Raw genomic sequence first — 15,539 nt, 5'->3', positions numbered from 1 at the left:
ACACTTAAATCCAATTGTACCAATAATACCATTAAACAGAAATGGTCTAAACATAATTTAAAAACAGGTCACCAAACTATGTTAAGAAAAAAAAGCAGCCAAGTACTGCAGCTCACACTTGTAATCTCAGCACTTTGGGAGGCTGAGGGAGGCGGATCACTTGAGTTCAAGAGTTCAAGACCAACCTGGCAACACGGCAAAACCCTGTCTCTACAAGAGAAACAAAAAAATAGCTGGATGTGGTGGCATGTGCCCAGCTATTCAGGAGGCTGAGAAGAGAGGATGACTTGAATCTAGGAGGCAGAGGTTGCAATGAGCTGTGATCACACCACTGTACTCCAGCCTGGCCAACAGAGCGAGAACCTGTCTCAACACACACACACACACACACACACACACACACACACACACACACACACAAAATAAAAAAAGGCAACAAAAACCACAAGCCTTGAGCCCAGGAGTTTCAGACCAGCCTGGGCAACATGGCGTGTCTACAAAAAATTTAAGAATTAACCAGATGTGGTGCCTCATGCCTGTAGTCATAGCTACTGGGGAGATAGATGGTAGGATCACTTGAGGCCAGGAGTTTGAGCCAGACTGCAGTGAGCTGTGATATCAACACTGCACTCCAGCCTGAGCAGCAGTGAGACCCTGCCTCAAAACAAACAAACAAATAAACAAACCACAAACCTAACTATCTGCTACCTAAAAGAAAACAACATTGGGCGATGTGCAGTGGCTCATGCCTGTAATCCTAACACTTTGGGAGGTCAAGGCAGGTGGATCACCTGAGGTCAGGAGTTCGAGACCAGCCTGACCAATGTGGAGAAACCCCAACTCTACTAAAAATACAAAATTAGCCAGGTATGATGGTACATGCCTGTAATCCCAGCTACTCGGGAGGCCGAGGCAGGAGAATCACTTGAACTGGGGAGGCGGAGGTTGTGGTGAGCCAAGATCATGCCATTGTACTCCAGCCTGGGCAACAAGAGCGAAATTCCATCTCAAAAAAGAAAAGAAAACAACATTGAATACTTGAATATAACAAACTAGAGAGGTTAAAAGTAAAAGGACAGAAACATATATACTATGGAAACACTAATCATGAAAGCTAGAGTGGCTATATTAGTGTCAGACAACATAGATTTCAGAACAAAGAACATTAGCAGAGATAAAGAGGGATATTACATACTGATAAGTGTGTCAATCTGCCAAAAAAATTTAATAATCCTAAATAGATCAAAAACGTAACATAAAAATTTATAAAACTTCTATAAGAAGGCTGGGTGCAGTGGCTCACGCCTGTAATCCCAGCACTTTGGGAGGCTGAGGTGGGTGGATCACGAGGTCAAGAGATGGAGACCATCCTGGCCAACATGGTGAAACCCCATCTCTACTAAAAATACAAAAATTAGCTGGGCATGGTGGCTTGCACCTATAGTCGTAGCTACTTGGGAGGCTGAGGCAGGAGAATCGTTTGAACCCAGGACATGGAAGTTGCAGTGAGCTGAGGTCGTGTCACTGTACTCCAGCCTGGCAACAAAGCAAGACTCTGTCTAAAAGGAAAAAAAAACTTCTATAAGAAAATATGTGAGAAAATATTTGTCATCTTGAGTTATTCAGAGGGTTTCTAGCAATAACACCAAAAGCATAATCCATAAAAGAACAAATTGATAGGCCAGGCATGGCGGCTCATGCCAGTAATCCCAGCACTTTAGGAGGCCGAGGCAGGAGGATCACCTCAGGTCAAGAGTTCGAGACCAGCCTGGCCAATATGGTGAAACCCCATCTCTACTAAATATACAAAAATTAGTTGGCTATGGTGGTGCATGCCTGTAATCCCAGCTACTCGGGAGGCTGAGGCATGAGAATCTCTTGAACACAAGAGGCAGAGGTTGCAGTAAGCCAAGATCACACCATTGCCCTACAGCCTAAGTGAGAGAGTAAGACTCTGTCTCCAAGAAAAGAAAAAAAAAAGGAACAAATTGAAAATTGACAAAGTGAATTTCATCAAAACTAAAACCTTTTTTCCCTTCAAAAGACATTGCTAGGAGAATGAAAAGACAAGCCAGAGACTAGGAAATAATATTTGCAGATCACATTATCTGACAAAGGACTTCTATGTATAAGGTAGAGAGAACTCTCAAAATTCAATAAGAAAACAGACTAGTTTGAAAAATCAGCAAAAGACTAAACTAAACATTTCACCAAAGAAGGGTAAAGGTAGTAGGTAATAAATAAGCAAATGATGCTCAATGTCATTATTTATTAGGGAAATGCAAGTTAGAATGACAGTGAGATACTATAAGACAGTTATTAGAACGGGTACACTTTTAAACTGTATGATACCAAGTGTTGGTGAGTATGCAGAATAACTGCCATTCCCACATATTACTGTGGGAATGCAAAAATGCTATAACTGCTTTGGAAAACTTGCATATTTTTCATTACGTTAAACATACTCTTGGCACACACCTATGACTCCCTTAGCTAAATACCTGACTATGAAAATTTATGTCTACACAAAAACATTTACGCAAATGTGCAAACCTGATAAAGGGCTTTATTTATAATTGGCAAAATTATAAAAAAACTTACATATAAATTGACCCCATTTATATGACATTCTGGAAAAGGTAAAATCAGTAGATCAGCGGCGGCAAGGGGCAGGAGAGGGAGTAAGCACAATCTACAAAGCGGCTGCATATGGGGAATTCTAGGATCATGGGTTTGCCCCTTAACTTGTTTTTTTTTTTGAGACAGAGTTTCACTCTTTGGCCCAGGCTGGAGTGAAGTGGTAGGATCCCAGCTCACTCCAACCTCCATCCACCAGGTTCAAGCGATTCTCCTGCCTCAGCCTCCAGGTAGCTGGGATTATAGGTGCCCAATACCACACCTGGCTAATTTTTGTATTTTCAGTAGAGACGGGGTTTTGCCGTGTTGGCCAAGCTGGTGTCACACTCCTGACCTCAGGTGATCCACCCGCCTCAGCCTCCTAAAGTGCTAGGATTACAGGCATGAGCCACCGTGCCTAGCCTGCTCTGTATCCTGAATGAAGTGGTGGCTACACAACTATGTATCTGTCAAAAATCACAGAGCTGTAAATCCATCAAAAATCACAGAGCTGTAAATTTAATACTGTAAACATAAATAAAAATATTTAAAATGGGATGTTCTCCAAGACCTGTAAGCTGGATATCTTCTCTCCTTCCCTCCAGGTTTCCTCTCCCACCCTGCTCTGTGCCCAGGGAGGGTGAGCTGTATGGATTCTACCGAAGGTTTCTCTTGTCCTCTGCCTTTCCGATTTATTTCACCAATGGAGATCACCAGCTGGTTATGGCAAGAAAGTTGCCCCAGTACAACAGAGGTGATGTGATGGAGGGACATTCCCTTGACAGATGGTAATAGCCTCTGTGAACTGCAAGTCTGGTTTCCAGAACCTGTCCCTGTTCTCATCCCTTCAGGCTAATGGTGATGACACTCTTCTCACACCTCATTCTTGTATTACTGAATTTAAGTGCGCCTGCCACTTTCCACTAGTCCTTGACTCATTCACTAGTGTTCAGTGTTCCTTTTTTTCTTTTTTTTAAGACTAGTCAAGTGCAGTAGTGGTGTTCACTGTTTCTAAGAAGCCTGCTCAGTTTTAACTTAAGTGGCTATCTGATTTCTAGCCTGGTGCTTTTAGCATTCCCCTAAGTAATACATTGCATTTTTATTGTAAATACAGAGACAAAGTGTGTCATGGGGACACCACTGAAAGGGAAGGTGCATAAGATGTTAGTCGAGAACTGGATTTGAAATCTGGCGGACCTGCAGTCAAATTTGTACACCCTAATTTTTTTTTTTTTTTTTTTTTTTGAGATGGAGTTTTGCTCTGATTCTGGGCTGGAGTGCAATGGCATGATCTCAGCCCACTACAACCTCCGCCTCTCGGGTTCAAGAAATTCTCCTGCCTCAGACTCCCGAGTAGCTGGGACTACAGGCACATGCCACCATGCCTGACTAATCTTCATATTTTTAAGAGAGACAGGGTTTCACCATGTTGGCCAGGCTGGTCTCAAACTGCCGACCTCAGGTGATCTGACCATCTCAGCCTCCCAAAGTGCTGGGATTACAGCTGTGAGCCACCACACCCAGCCTGTACACCTTAAATTTTGGATTGGATGATGCTTGTTTATTTAACTTCACCATGATCAGTTCTCTTAGGTGTAAACTACCGTCTGCCTCACAGTATCATACATACTTACACAAAAGTACAATGCTGCATTAAAGAAGACAGAGATGAGAAGCTGTCCGCTGCAGTCCGGCAAGTGCAGACATTCCAGCAAGGTAGACAGCCTAAGTACATTTTCACATGCTTTCGAAATCTCTTGTGTGCTTCTTGCTCTTTGCTGGAAGTAACCATTAACCTGAATTGTGTTGTTTATTGTTTTTTAAATGCCTTTACCTCATATGAATAAAGCTGTAAAGTAATAACTGTTTGCAAATACCTGTTTCTGAATGTTTTGGTCAGCACAAGTTGTTGATCTTTTTCTTGTATTAGCCCCAGTCCATTTTAAATATAACACTAATTTCATTCCATTCTGTCCTATTTTCTATTATTCTACTATTTTATTTTGTATATATTTTTAAATTTCTATAATAAAAGAGAGGGAAAGACCAAAGCCCACTGTGATCTGTCCCCTCCCTAACTCATTTTTTTAGTCAATAGAGCACAGCTTCTCGCAGCATGTTACACTTTAGCCATGTTCTCCTTCCCGCAAAACCATCTTTCCCTGTACTGTACACATTCGGTTTTCATCTTAACTCGCAGAAGACCGGCTCAGCCTCCTTCACAAGCTCATCATCTCTACCAGCCTTGTCCGTTATCTCTTGGTATTTGTTTCAATTCTTGTTGGCCTTGTTATCATGTGTACTCTTCTCTGAGGAGTCTCATTAGCCCCATGCAAACACATCTGTGTTGCAGTCAGAGCCAAACAGGCCTAGAAGGTCCACACTGCCCATATTCCCCTCTTGGTTCTGTGTTAGGGCTGCACTAAACTGCTTTTAGCTCAAACAAGGCACGCCCTCTCAAAAGTCTGGGCCTTCACAAATGCAGTTCTCTCATATTTATATGGAAAATCACAAGATACCCTTAATGTGTTGGCATAAATGTCATTTCAACAAGTTTTCTTCGGAACCTTTAAACTATTTAAATGTCCTTGTGTTAAATGCACATGCCAAACACCTGCCCAGAGCACTCCAGGCAGGGGGTGAGCCCTCCAGACAGGCCAGGGAACCTTGGCTCCAGTCTCACCTTCCTTCCCCAGATCACCTGTCAACATCTGCATGATGGACCCTCCAGAGGAAGAAGCTGAATAGGCACAAGAACCAGTCTCTCAGCCTAGATGTCCCCAGGCCACACTGCTCCCAGAGGTTCTGTTCTCAGAGTTCTACACACCTTGGTTGCAGTAACCCTTAACTATGTAACTTGTCCCTGAGTTCCTCCAAACAGGGTTCCCCATGGAGGAATTAATGCAGTAAGCACCACACCCAGGACAGTCAGGCCCGAGAGAAACTATAAAGAGGCATCGACATTCCCAGTTCTCTCATCTTTTGGGAAAGAAGTCTGATGTCACCTCACTTGATTCTCACCGATGGGTTACTGCTAAACTTGTGTTGTGTTTCTTTTGTATTAAAGGAAAGAAAACAACAACTATAAATAAAGCAAACAAAATACCTAACTGTAGTCTCCTGGAGAAGATATAGTTTCTGAAGTTCTTGGGCAAAGGAACTAAAGCAAAAAGGAATTCCTAGCTGGAAACTGGGAAAAGAAAGCCCGGCTTACCTGGGACCAGGCAGTTAGTGACTTAGCATCCATGCCCTCCTTGTTCTTGATACTTCCTTGAGTGGCAGGAGAGTGCTGAGGAGACAAAGCTGGAAAAAAGAAAGAAACATAAGTTAAGTTTGCTATCACTAGGAAGCTCCCTAAATTGTCAGCCTAAATTTCCTCATATCAGCTGGGTATGACACAAACACCCGCTACACAGAGGAACGTCAGAGACATTCTGTAAGCAAATCTACAGTGCCTGGAGCTCCTCAAGATTAGGAAGAGAAGAGCTACATAAATTGCATTTTTACCCCTTAATCTCTGGAGTTCCATGCCAGAGGAATTTGAAGCTTTAGAATTGAATGATCCTATCATTACAAATCTTCCTTTTTTTTTTTTGAGGAAAAAAAAAATAACCTGACCTAATCTAATAGTCTCACTTTACAGATTAAAAAAACAAGTGTTATCTCCAGCTGGTCACAGAACAGAAATCAGATATCAAAGCCCAAGAAAAATGTGACACACCATCACTGTCTGTCTGGAAGATGGAAGGTGCAGCATGAGGAACGTGGCAGTCTCCAGCAGTGAAGAGCAGCACCAGCTGAAATCCAGCTGGGAAGCAGGGACCTCAGTCCTGCAGCCTCAAGGAACTAAATTCTGCCAAGAAGAGTGACCTTGAAACTGAATTTTCCCCCATAGCCTCCAGATGAGAACTCAGTCCAGGTGACACCTTGAATTCAGCCTTTGGATACCGTGAGCAGAGAACCCAGCCATGCTGTGCTTGCACTGCTTCTGACCAACAGAGTTGATAAAAAGGGAGTGCTGTTTAAAGCTGCCAAGTCTGTGCTAATATGCTATACAGGAATATAAACCAACATAGCCAATTACCTTTTAAAGATAATTTAAATATTAAGGAAAAATGTTGTATAGTTACCAGCCAGTGCTGTTCATTCATTTGTGTAGATCCAGATTTCCATTTGGTTTGATTTCCTTTCTCCCTAATGCATATTCTTTAACATTTCTTATAATGGGGGTCTCCTGGTGATAAATTCTTTCAGGTTTTCTATAGCTGACAAACTCTTTTTTGTGCCTTTGGTTTCATTTTTTTTTTAAACAGCCTTATTGAGATATAACGCACATAAGGTAAAATTCACCCATTTAAAGTGTGTATTCTGTGGATTTTGGTATATTATATAATTTTTTAAATTATTGTGAAATAAATTTTTCATCTTTTTTTTTTTTGAAATGGAGTTTCACTCTTGTTGCCCAGGCTGGAGTGCAATGGTGCCATCTCAGCTCACCCCAACCTCTACCTCCCAGGTTCAAGCAATTCTCCTGCCTCAGCCTCCGAAGTAGCTGGGACTACAGGCGCACGCCACCACACCCAGCTAATTTTTGTATTTTTAGTAGAGATGGGGTTTCACAATGTTGGCCAGGATGGTCTTGATCTCTTGACCTCATGATCTGACCGACTCAGCCTCCCAAAGTGTTAGGATTACAGGCATGAGCCACGGCATCCGGCCATTTTTTGTCATTTTAATTGTTTTTAGGTATCCAATTCAGCGGCATTAATTACATTCACAGTGCCGTGCAACCATCACCACTATGTAATTCCAAAACTTTTCCATCACTCCCAACAGAAGCTCTGGCACCCACTCAGTAATAACCCCGTATTCTCCCTTGTTTCCTTGGAAACCCTGATCTAGGTTCTGTCTCACCTACATTCTGAATTTGCGTCTTCTACTTAGGTCATATAAGGAGAACCATACAATATTTGCCCTCTGGCTTATTTCACTTAGTACACATTTTTCAATGTTTAACATGTACCAGAATCTCACTCTTTTTAAATGACAAAAGAATATTCCATTGTGTACATACTACATTTTGTTTATCCATCTGTTGATGAACAACTTGTTTCCATCTTTTGGTTACTATGAATAATGCTGCCATGAGCATTGACATACAAGTATCTGTTTGATTTCCTACATTCAATTCCTTTGGGTATACACCTAGGACTGAAACAGCTGGGTCATATGGCTTTATTTTAGCTTTTTGAGGAATCACCAAACTGTTTTCCATAGTGGCTGCATCATTTTTACATTCACACCAGCAATATATGCATATTCTAATTTCTCTACATCCTTGCCAAACATTTATTATTGTATTTTTTTAAATTATAGCCATCCCAGTTGGGATTGACATCTCACTGTAGTTTCTATTTACATTTCCCTAATGACTAATGATGATGAGCATATTTTCATGTGCTACTGGCCATTTGTATATCTTCTTTACAGAAACGTCAAGTCCTTTGCCCATGTTTACAATTGGGTTGTGTATATTGTTGAGTTGTAGGAGTTCTGTGTATATTCTAGATATTAAACCCTTACCAGCTACATGATTTGTGAATAGTTTCTCCCACTCTATTTTTTTTTTTTTTTTTTTGAGACACAGTCACTGTTACTGAGGCTGGAGTGCAGAGGCTCGATCTCGGCTCGCTGCCAACCACCACCTCCCAGGTTCAACGATTCTCATGCCTCAGCCTCCCGAGTAACTAGGATTACAGGTGTGCACCACTGCATCCAGCTAGTTTTTTGTATTTTTTAGTAGAGATGGGGTTTCACCATGTTGGCCAGGCTGGTCTCAAACTCCTGACCTCAGGTGATGCACTTACCTCAGCCCCCCAATATGCTGGGATTACATGCATGAGCCAGAGCACCCAGTTTCTCCCACTCTATAGGTTGAGTTACCTTTGTTGATGAAAGATGTTTTTTCCTGAATGTGTAATTCTATTTAATAGGTAGACAGCTTTTTCCTTTCGGCACTTTATAGCTACAGCTCCACTCTTCTTAGATGCCTTATTTCTGGTAAGAAATCCAATGTAATTCCTTATTCCTCTGTATATAGCATGTACTTCCCTTCTAGATGCTTTTGAGATTTTCTCTTTTATTGATTTGAGTAATCTGATGATTATTTTCCTTGGTATATTTTTCATGTTTCTTGTATTTAGGGTTCCTTGAGCTTCTTGGATTTGTGGGTTTATAGTTTCATTAAGTTTTGACATTTCCAGCCATTATTTCTTCATATATTTCTCCGTCTCTCCTTTACTTTCTTCTTCAGGAACTCCAATTACTCATATGATAGGCTACCTGATGCTATTCACTTACTGAAGTTCTCTCCTTTTTTTCTGGTTTCTTTTTTCTCTCTGTATTTCATTTTGGACAGTTTTACTGCTATGCCTTCAAGTTCACCCAACTTTTCTTCTGCAAATCTAGTCTGCTGTTAACCTGAGGTATTTTCATTTCAGAGAACATAGGTTTCCTCCCTAGAATCTCAACTTGTTGTTGTTGTTGTTTTTAAATACTTTCTCTTGCTGCATTTACCTTCTCCGCAATATGAAACAGAGTTATAACTAATGTTTCACTGCTCTCCTCTGGTAATAGTAATATCCATGTTAAGTTTTTGACGAGTTTACTATGGGCCACGTTTTGTTCTCTCTGCATGCTTGATGAACTTTGGTTGGATGCCAGATACCGCGAATGCTATCATATTAGATTCTGGGTGTTTTTATATTACTGTAAGTTTCCGTAAGCTTTGTTTTAGGATGTAGTTAGGTTACTTGGAAACAGGTTGATCCTTTTAGGTCTTACTTTTACAACTTGTGAGACAGATTAAGCAGCGCCTAGTATAGGGCTAATTATCTCCCATTACTGAAGCAAGACCTTCTTGAAAGACACTGATTGGGTAGACACAACCTATCCAATGCTCCAGGAATTGGAAGAGTTTTCCAGTCTGGCTGGTGGGAATAGGCACTTTTCCCAGACCTGTGTGAACAACAGGTACTGTTCCCAATAATCTTTTAGAGGACGCTTTCCCTGGCTCAATTAGTTTCCTCACATGTATGTACTGATCTGCACTCTGCTGAATACTTGAGGAAGACCCTTTGTAGATCTCCAGAATTCTCCTGCTGTAAGACGCTCAACTTACATCTCTGTAAGAGGCTGTAAGATTGCTTTTACTTATGTGACTGTGCATAAAATTGCAAAGGAAATCCTTAAATCTTCAGAAGACACAGCAAACAAAATAAAGGAACAAAGTACAAAAGAAAAGCAAATGTAAACATATGAATAGTCAAACTCAGTATTCAAAGAAAGGAAAATTAAAAAATCTAAATTTAAAATAAATTTAAAATGCCATGTTAATAGACTTCTGCTTCCAGCCAAGATGGAATATGAGAGGATGGAATTACCCTCTTACAACAACAAAACAGACAAAATACATTAAACTGTGATTTTTCAAGACCAAGAGGGATAAAATAGTATTGACCTCATAGGGCTATTATGGGAATTAAATGAGAGTATTTGTAAAACATAGAATGGTGCCTGACACATGGTAAGATTTATTTAAATTAAAAAAAAAAGATATCTAGTGTCCCAGTAACACAAGTGTCTTTCTTTTCAAAGCTGAGGTCTAATTCTTGTCACCCAGGCTGGAGTGTGGCGGCAAGATCATAGCTTACCAAGGCCTAAAAATCCTGGGCTCAAGTGATCCTCCTGCCTCAGCCTCCTAAGTAGCTAGGGCCACAGGCACATGCCATCATGCCCAGCTAATCTTCACATTTTTGTAGAGACAGGGTCTCACTATGTTGCCCAGGCTGGTCTCAAAGTCTTGGGCTCAAGCAATCCTCCTGCCTTGGCCTCCCAAAGTTCTGGTATTACAGGTGTGAGCCACCATGCCCAGCCTGGCTAATTGAAGAAAATTTTCTTGCAGAGATAGGGGTCTCATTATGTTACCCAGGCTAGTTTAGAACTCCTAGCCTCCAGCAGTCCTCATGTTTTGGCCTCCCAAAGTGCTCAAAGTACAGACATAAGCCACTGCGCCCAACCAGCGTCTTCATAGGGTTTCTTTTTAACATCCAGTCACTAAAACCTGCAAAGTGCCCCTTATATGTCTACCATCCATCTCTTCCAACTCCCACTGCCATGGCCCTGATTCAGGCCCTCATGATGCTTGACCCAGAGACCTCCTACTTGGCTTCTTTGGTTAGTCTCCAACTCCAATGAGTGTTGGCAGCAACATCGTCTCTGGAAAACACAAAAGTTTCACTCCCTGTTTAAAATTCCTTTTTGGTCTCCCAATACATACAGGAAAATGGACTACGTCCATGGCACAGATTTAGGTTCCTCTGTGATTGTGCCTTTTCTACCTCACAGGCCTTAAATGTTTCATCAAACTACCACACTCTTCCCTATAGTCATGCTGAACCACTTGAATTGCCTGAACATCTTCATCCATGCTATTTCTATGCCAGATATGTTCTTCCTCTTCTCATCTCTTGGTAAAACCTAACCCATGTTGCAAGATCAAACATCATCCCTTTGTATGTCATTACCTAATTTCTCCAGGAAGTTTTGTTTGTTTGTTTTTGACAGTCTTGCTCTGTCGCCAGGCTGGAGTGCACTGGTGCGATCTCAGCTCACTGCAACCTCCCACCTTCTGGGTTCAAATGATTCCCCTGCCTCAGCCTCCTGAGTAGATGGGACTACAGGCATGTGCCACCACGCCCGACTAATTTTTTGTATTTTAGTAGAGATGGGGTTTCACCATGTTGACCAGAATGGTCTTGATCTCCTGACCTTGCGATCTGCCTGCCTTGGCCTTCCGAAGTGCTGGGATTACAGGCATGAGTTACTGTGCCAGCCTCTCCAGGAAGTTTTAGTGTTTCTTACTCTTTGCTCCCACAGCCACCAAAAGAAGAAGCAACAATAACCGAATTAAAGTACAGCAAGAGAGATCCACAATTAGCTGACCAAAGAGAGGTCTCTGATATCAGGTACAGGTCTCTGTCCTTACCCTGTTTTTAATCCTTTCCCTAGCAATATAAGTAAAGATCAGTCACAAATTTTAGCTGACAATAACAGCAATGACATACTATTTGAGGGAACTAAGATATGCAAGTGGATGCTATACGTACTATATATGGGTATTATCCCAGGAGTACAAGGTTCCTTTTAAGGAATCAGAATGCCATAGTTGGCAGGATAAAGAGGTGAATGAACCCAGATGGTTCCTTTATTCATCCCTTTTTACACAAGACATTAACTGAGTACTTAAAATATGCCAAGTACTATTCAAAGGTCTAAGAATAGAGTAGCAGCCATCATTCAGACATGGGCCCTTCCCTCATAGAGCTTGCTTTTCAAGATAAGTGAAGGCTGAAGTAACTGAAAATATTCAGCCTGAAAAAGAAATTAAAGGAAGCAAGGAAATAGTTTTCACACATTTGCACATCCTATCCTCAGAATAATATTTATTCTGAATTGTTCCACAGAACAGGATTAGGACATAAGTGTAGAGTCACAAAGAAGTCAATTCCAAGTCAATATAATGAGATGCTGTTAATCAAATGACGTATCAGGAAATAGAACTGGCAGCCTAGGGAGGTTACTGCAGCCTCAAACTCCTGGACTCAAGTGATCCTCCCACTGCAGCCTCTCCAGCAGCTAAAACTACAGGTGTGAGCCACAGGACCCACCTTTTTTTTTTTTTTTGAGACAGGGTCTCAAATTTTCTGGTCACTAATAAATTTTCAGTAGGACCTCATTAAAAAAAACAAAATACAGTAAGGCCTCTGGTTTAGACACACATGTAAGGTCCATTCTAATGACTGCCATTATATAAATATAAATAGCTTGCAATAGGTCTCACACAATTCTAATTTCCCTTAACTGCTACTTCTAGATAACTCACTCAAGCTTTTATCTAACCCAGTGGTTTTAAACTCTGGCTGCACACTGGAATTGCCAAGTATGTTTAGAAATTATTGATACCTGGGTCCCATACTAAGAGATTCTAATTATCTGAAAAGGTGTTAAGCTTTTTTTTTTTTTTAAAAGAGCTCCCACCTGAGTCAAATGAATGTACAGCCAAGGTTGAGAACCACTGATGTAAACCATTACTTAATTTATTTAATTCTTGGTTTCTACCATTTTCAAGGTAATCAGATCCATCACAAAGGATCCTTTTATGTGACTGGCCAAAACTTACTTCTCTGAAGCGTCACAGTCATTCTCAGAGCAGGGATACGAGGATAAGTTTTTGTTTATCTTTGGAGAAACAGCTGAGAAGCTGATGACTACCTTAGTGGTATAGATTTGGAACTTCTGCCATTTTAATAAATCATTACCCAACACTTATGTTCCTGGCTCTGTACCAGGCCCTGGGGATAGAAATGTGAATCAGGCCAGGCGCGGTGGCTCACACCTGTAATCCCAGCACTTTGGGAGGCCGAGGCAGGTGGATCACGAGGTCAAGAGATCGAGACCATCCTGGTCAACATGGTGAAACCCCGTTTCTACTAAAAATACAAAAAATTAGCTGGGCATGGTGGCATGTGTCTGTAATCCCAGCTACTCAGGAGGCTGAGGCAGGAGAATTGCCTGAACCCAGGAGGCGGAGGTTGCGGTGAGCCAAGATCGCGCCATTGCACTCCAGCCTGGGTAACAAGAGCGAAACTCCGTCTCAATTTAAAAAAAAAAAAAAAATGAGAATAAGGCATTTGTCCCTTACCTCAAGCAGCTGAGACTAGTTGAAGAAACTGAAAACACACATTTACACTAGAGTTTGATCAATGCTATAATAACAGCAATGCACAAGGGGTCATGGGAGCATAGAAAGTGGTATCTAACACAGCCTAATGGTTTCAGGGAGGAATGGGCTGAGTGTCAGAGCTGGTTTGGTAGGTAAGGGAGGTTGGGGAACACCGCAAGCAAAGGCAGAGCCTGAGAAGATGATGTGTAAGGGGAAGAAGTTCAATACTGCTAGTGGGTATAGGGTAGGACAAGGAATAAAAAGAAACAAGGCCAGAGGTGTGCAAGGCCAGATCTAGGTCACAGACAGCCAAGAATGCTATCCTCAGAAATGTGGACTCCTTCCTAAATGTTGTAAGCCAGGAAACAGTATTAGTGCCTTCTCGGGGTAGCTGTGTAATGGACTAGCAGAAGATATAATAGTAGCAAAGAAACTAGGTAGGAAGCTAATACTTTAATCCAGAAGATTTGGGAACACAAATTAGGGCCACAATGGTAGAAATGGAGAACAAGCAGATTTGAGTGTGATCAGTATGTCTTGGAATTTGACTGAATGTAGGTATGAGAAAGGGTTAGTGGCTTTACATGACTCTCAGGTTTCTGTGTGACTAAATGGAGAACAGTATCAGAAGAGTTAGGTACTACAGGAATGATGGGATTGGTTTTGAACACAGTGAGTAGGCCACATGAGCACAGGCCATAGAGAGGCGGCATCTAGGAGGCTATATTTATATGTGAGGGTTATCCAGGTGTACATCATCTGCCCTCCATATTTCTTTTTTTTTTTTCCGAGACAGAGTTTCGCTGTTGTTACCCAGACTGGAGTACAATGGCACGATCTCGGCTCACCGCAACCTCCGCCTTCTGGGTTCAAGCAATTCTCCTGCCTCAGCCTCCTGAGTAGCTGGGATTACAGGCACGCGCTACCATGCCCAGCAAATTTTTTGTATTTTTAGTAGAGACGGGGTTTCACCATGTTGACCAGGATGGTCTCGATCTCTTGACCTCATGATCCACCCACCTCGGCCTCCCAAAGTGCTGGGATTACAGGCGTGAGCCACCGCGCCCGGCCTGCCCTCCATATTTCTATTCTGTCTGTATCCACTCGAGCTGCCTGGCTATATACTCAAACAGGGCAACCGTTTGGGGAGGAGGATGGTCTTTTGTTACATATTTAAGAGTAACTATATCTCCTGCTATAAGATATAGGTGAAGCAGACAGATAAAGGAGTCTAAGCGAGATAATATATTATTGTCAACAACCCTGTGACATATTTCAAATAAAGCTTACTAAGAAATAGTAATATTCAATAATGCTAGGTAATGGCATTATCAGATGAAACCATGGCATAAAACCAACCATGGAGAACTTGAAGAGTAAAATAAACTGTAGGACCAGGATTAGATTATAGAGAAAAATCAACATTTGGGAAGCCAATGAAAGAGAAGCCCAAAAAGGAAGCAGAGAACCACCAGATAAAAAGAGATCTAAGATATATAAAATTTCAAGGATGGGTAGATCAAAATAGAGTTAGATAAATTAAGAATCGAAAGGTATTGGATAGGTTAGATAAGCCTTCACCAATAATTTGAGAAGATCAGTTTCAATTCACTGGTGGAAACAGCAGGCAAATTCCACAACAGGAATGAAAATTTGGAAGTGGAGAAGGAAGAGAAAGGGCAGCTAGAAGAGGTGGTGGGGTCAGAGTGGAGACTAAAAACAGAGGAAGCACTTAATAGACAAGGGAGTTGGAAGCAGGGGAGAGAGAAGGCAGAAAGGATGGGGTCAAATCTCTATAGAGGCATCAGCCTTGTAAAGGAAGAAGAATGCTTTATTTTCTCCTACCTCCTGGAAGTCAGGATAGGTGGGATGTTGACAATTGGCAGGCAGTTCAATAATAATGTGAGTCAAAAAAGAAAGCAAGGCTATATACTAACAATGAGGTGAACAGCAGGTGTCTATGATCACCGAGGACAGTGAGAAAGGTTTGGGCCATGCCGTGACAAACTATCAAAAGCTGCTGACAAAAGACAAGCTGAAGTTACAGAGAGCATGTCTGTCACACCAGTCTGCCTAGCTGTGATTTCCTCAAACAGAACTCGCTGCCTGGACAGAAGAAAAGGCACACTGTGCAGTGATT

The 15,539-nt window shown here is 41.6% G+C and overlaps 1 protein-coding gene across 7 annotated transcripts in view; it reads right to left on the bottom strand.

Moving 5' to 3' along the window:
* Nucleotides 1-15,539, bottom strand: part of ZNF10 (zinc finger protein 10) — a 37,876-nt gene that overhangs the window by 15,406 nt on the left and 6,931 nt on the right. For 5 of the 7 annotated variants that reach the window (XM_078337867.1, XM_009004945.5, XM_078337870.1 and 2 more), the window contains exon 2: nt 5,831-5,919. In XM_078337867.1, coding sequence (XP_078193993.1) covers nt 5,831-5,863 — 33 coding nt within the window. In that variant the 5' untranslated portion in view covers nt 5,864-5,919. Of the gene's footprint in view, nt 1-883; nt 1,007-5,830; nt 5,920-15,539 lie in introns of all 7 variants that reach the window. The other 2 variants (XM_078337868.1, XM_078337869.1) reach the window with 1 other exon arrangement.

Source organism: Callithrix jacchus, chromosome 9, assembly GCF_049354715.1.
Source record: "Callithrix jacchus isolate 240 chromosome 9, calJac240_pri, whole genome shotgun sequence".
Classification (NCBI taxonomy): domain Eukaryota; kingdom Metazoa; phylum Chordata; class Mammalia; order Primates; family Cebidae; genus Callithrix; species Callithrix jacchus.
The sequence above is the reverse complement of the archived record's forward strand: the minus strand, read 5'-3'. Positions and strand labels throughout refer to the sequence as shown.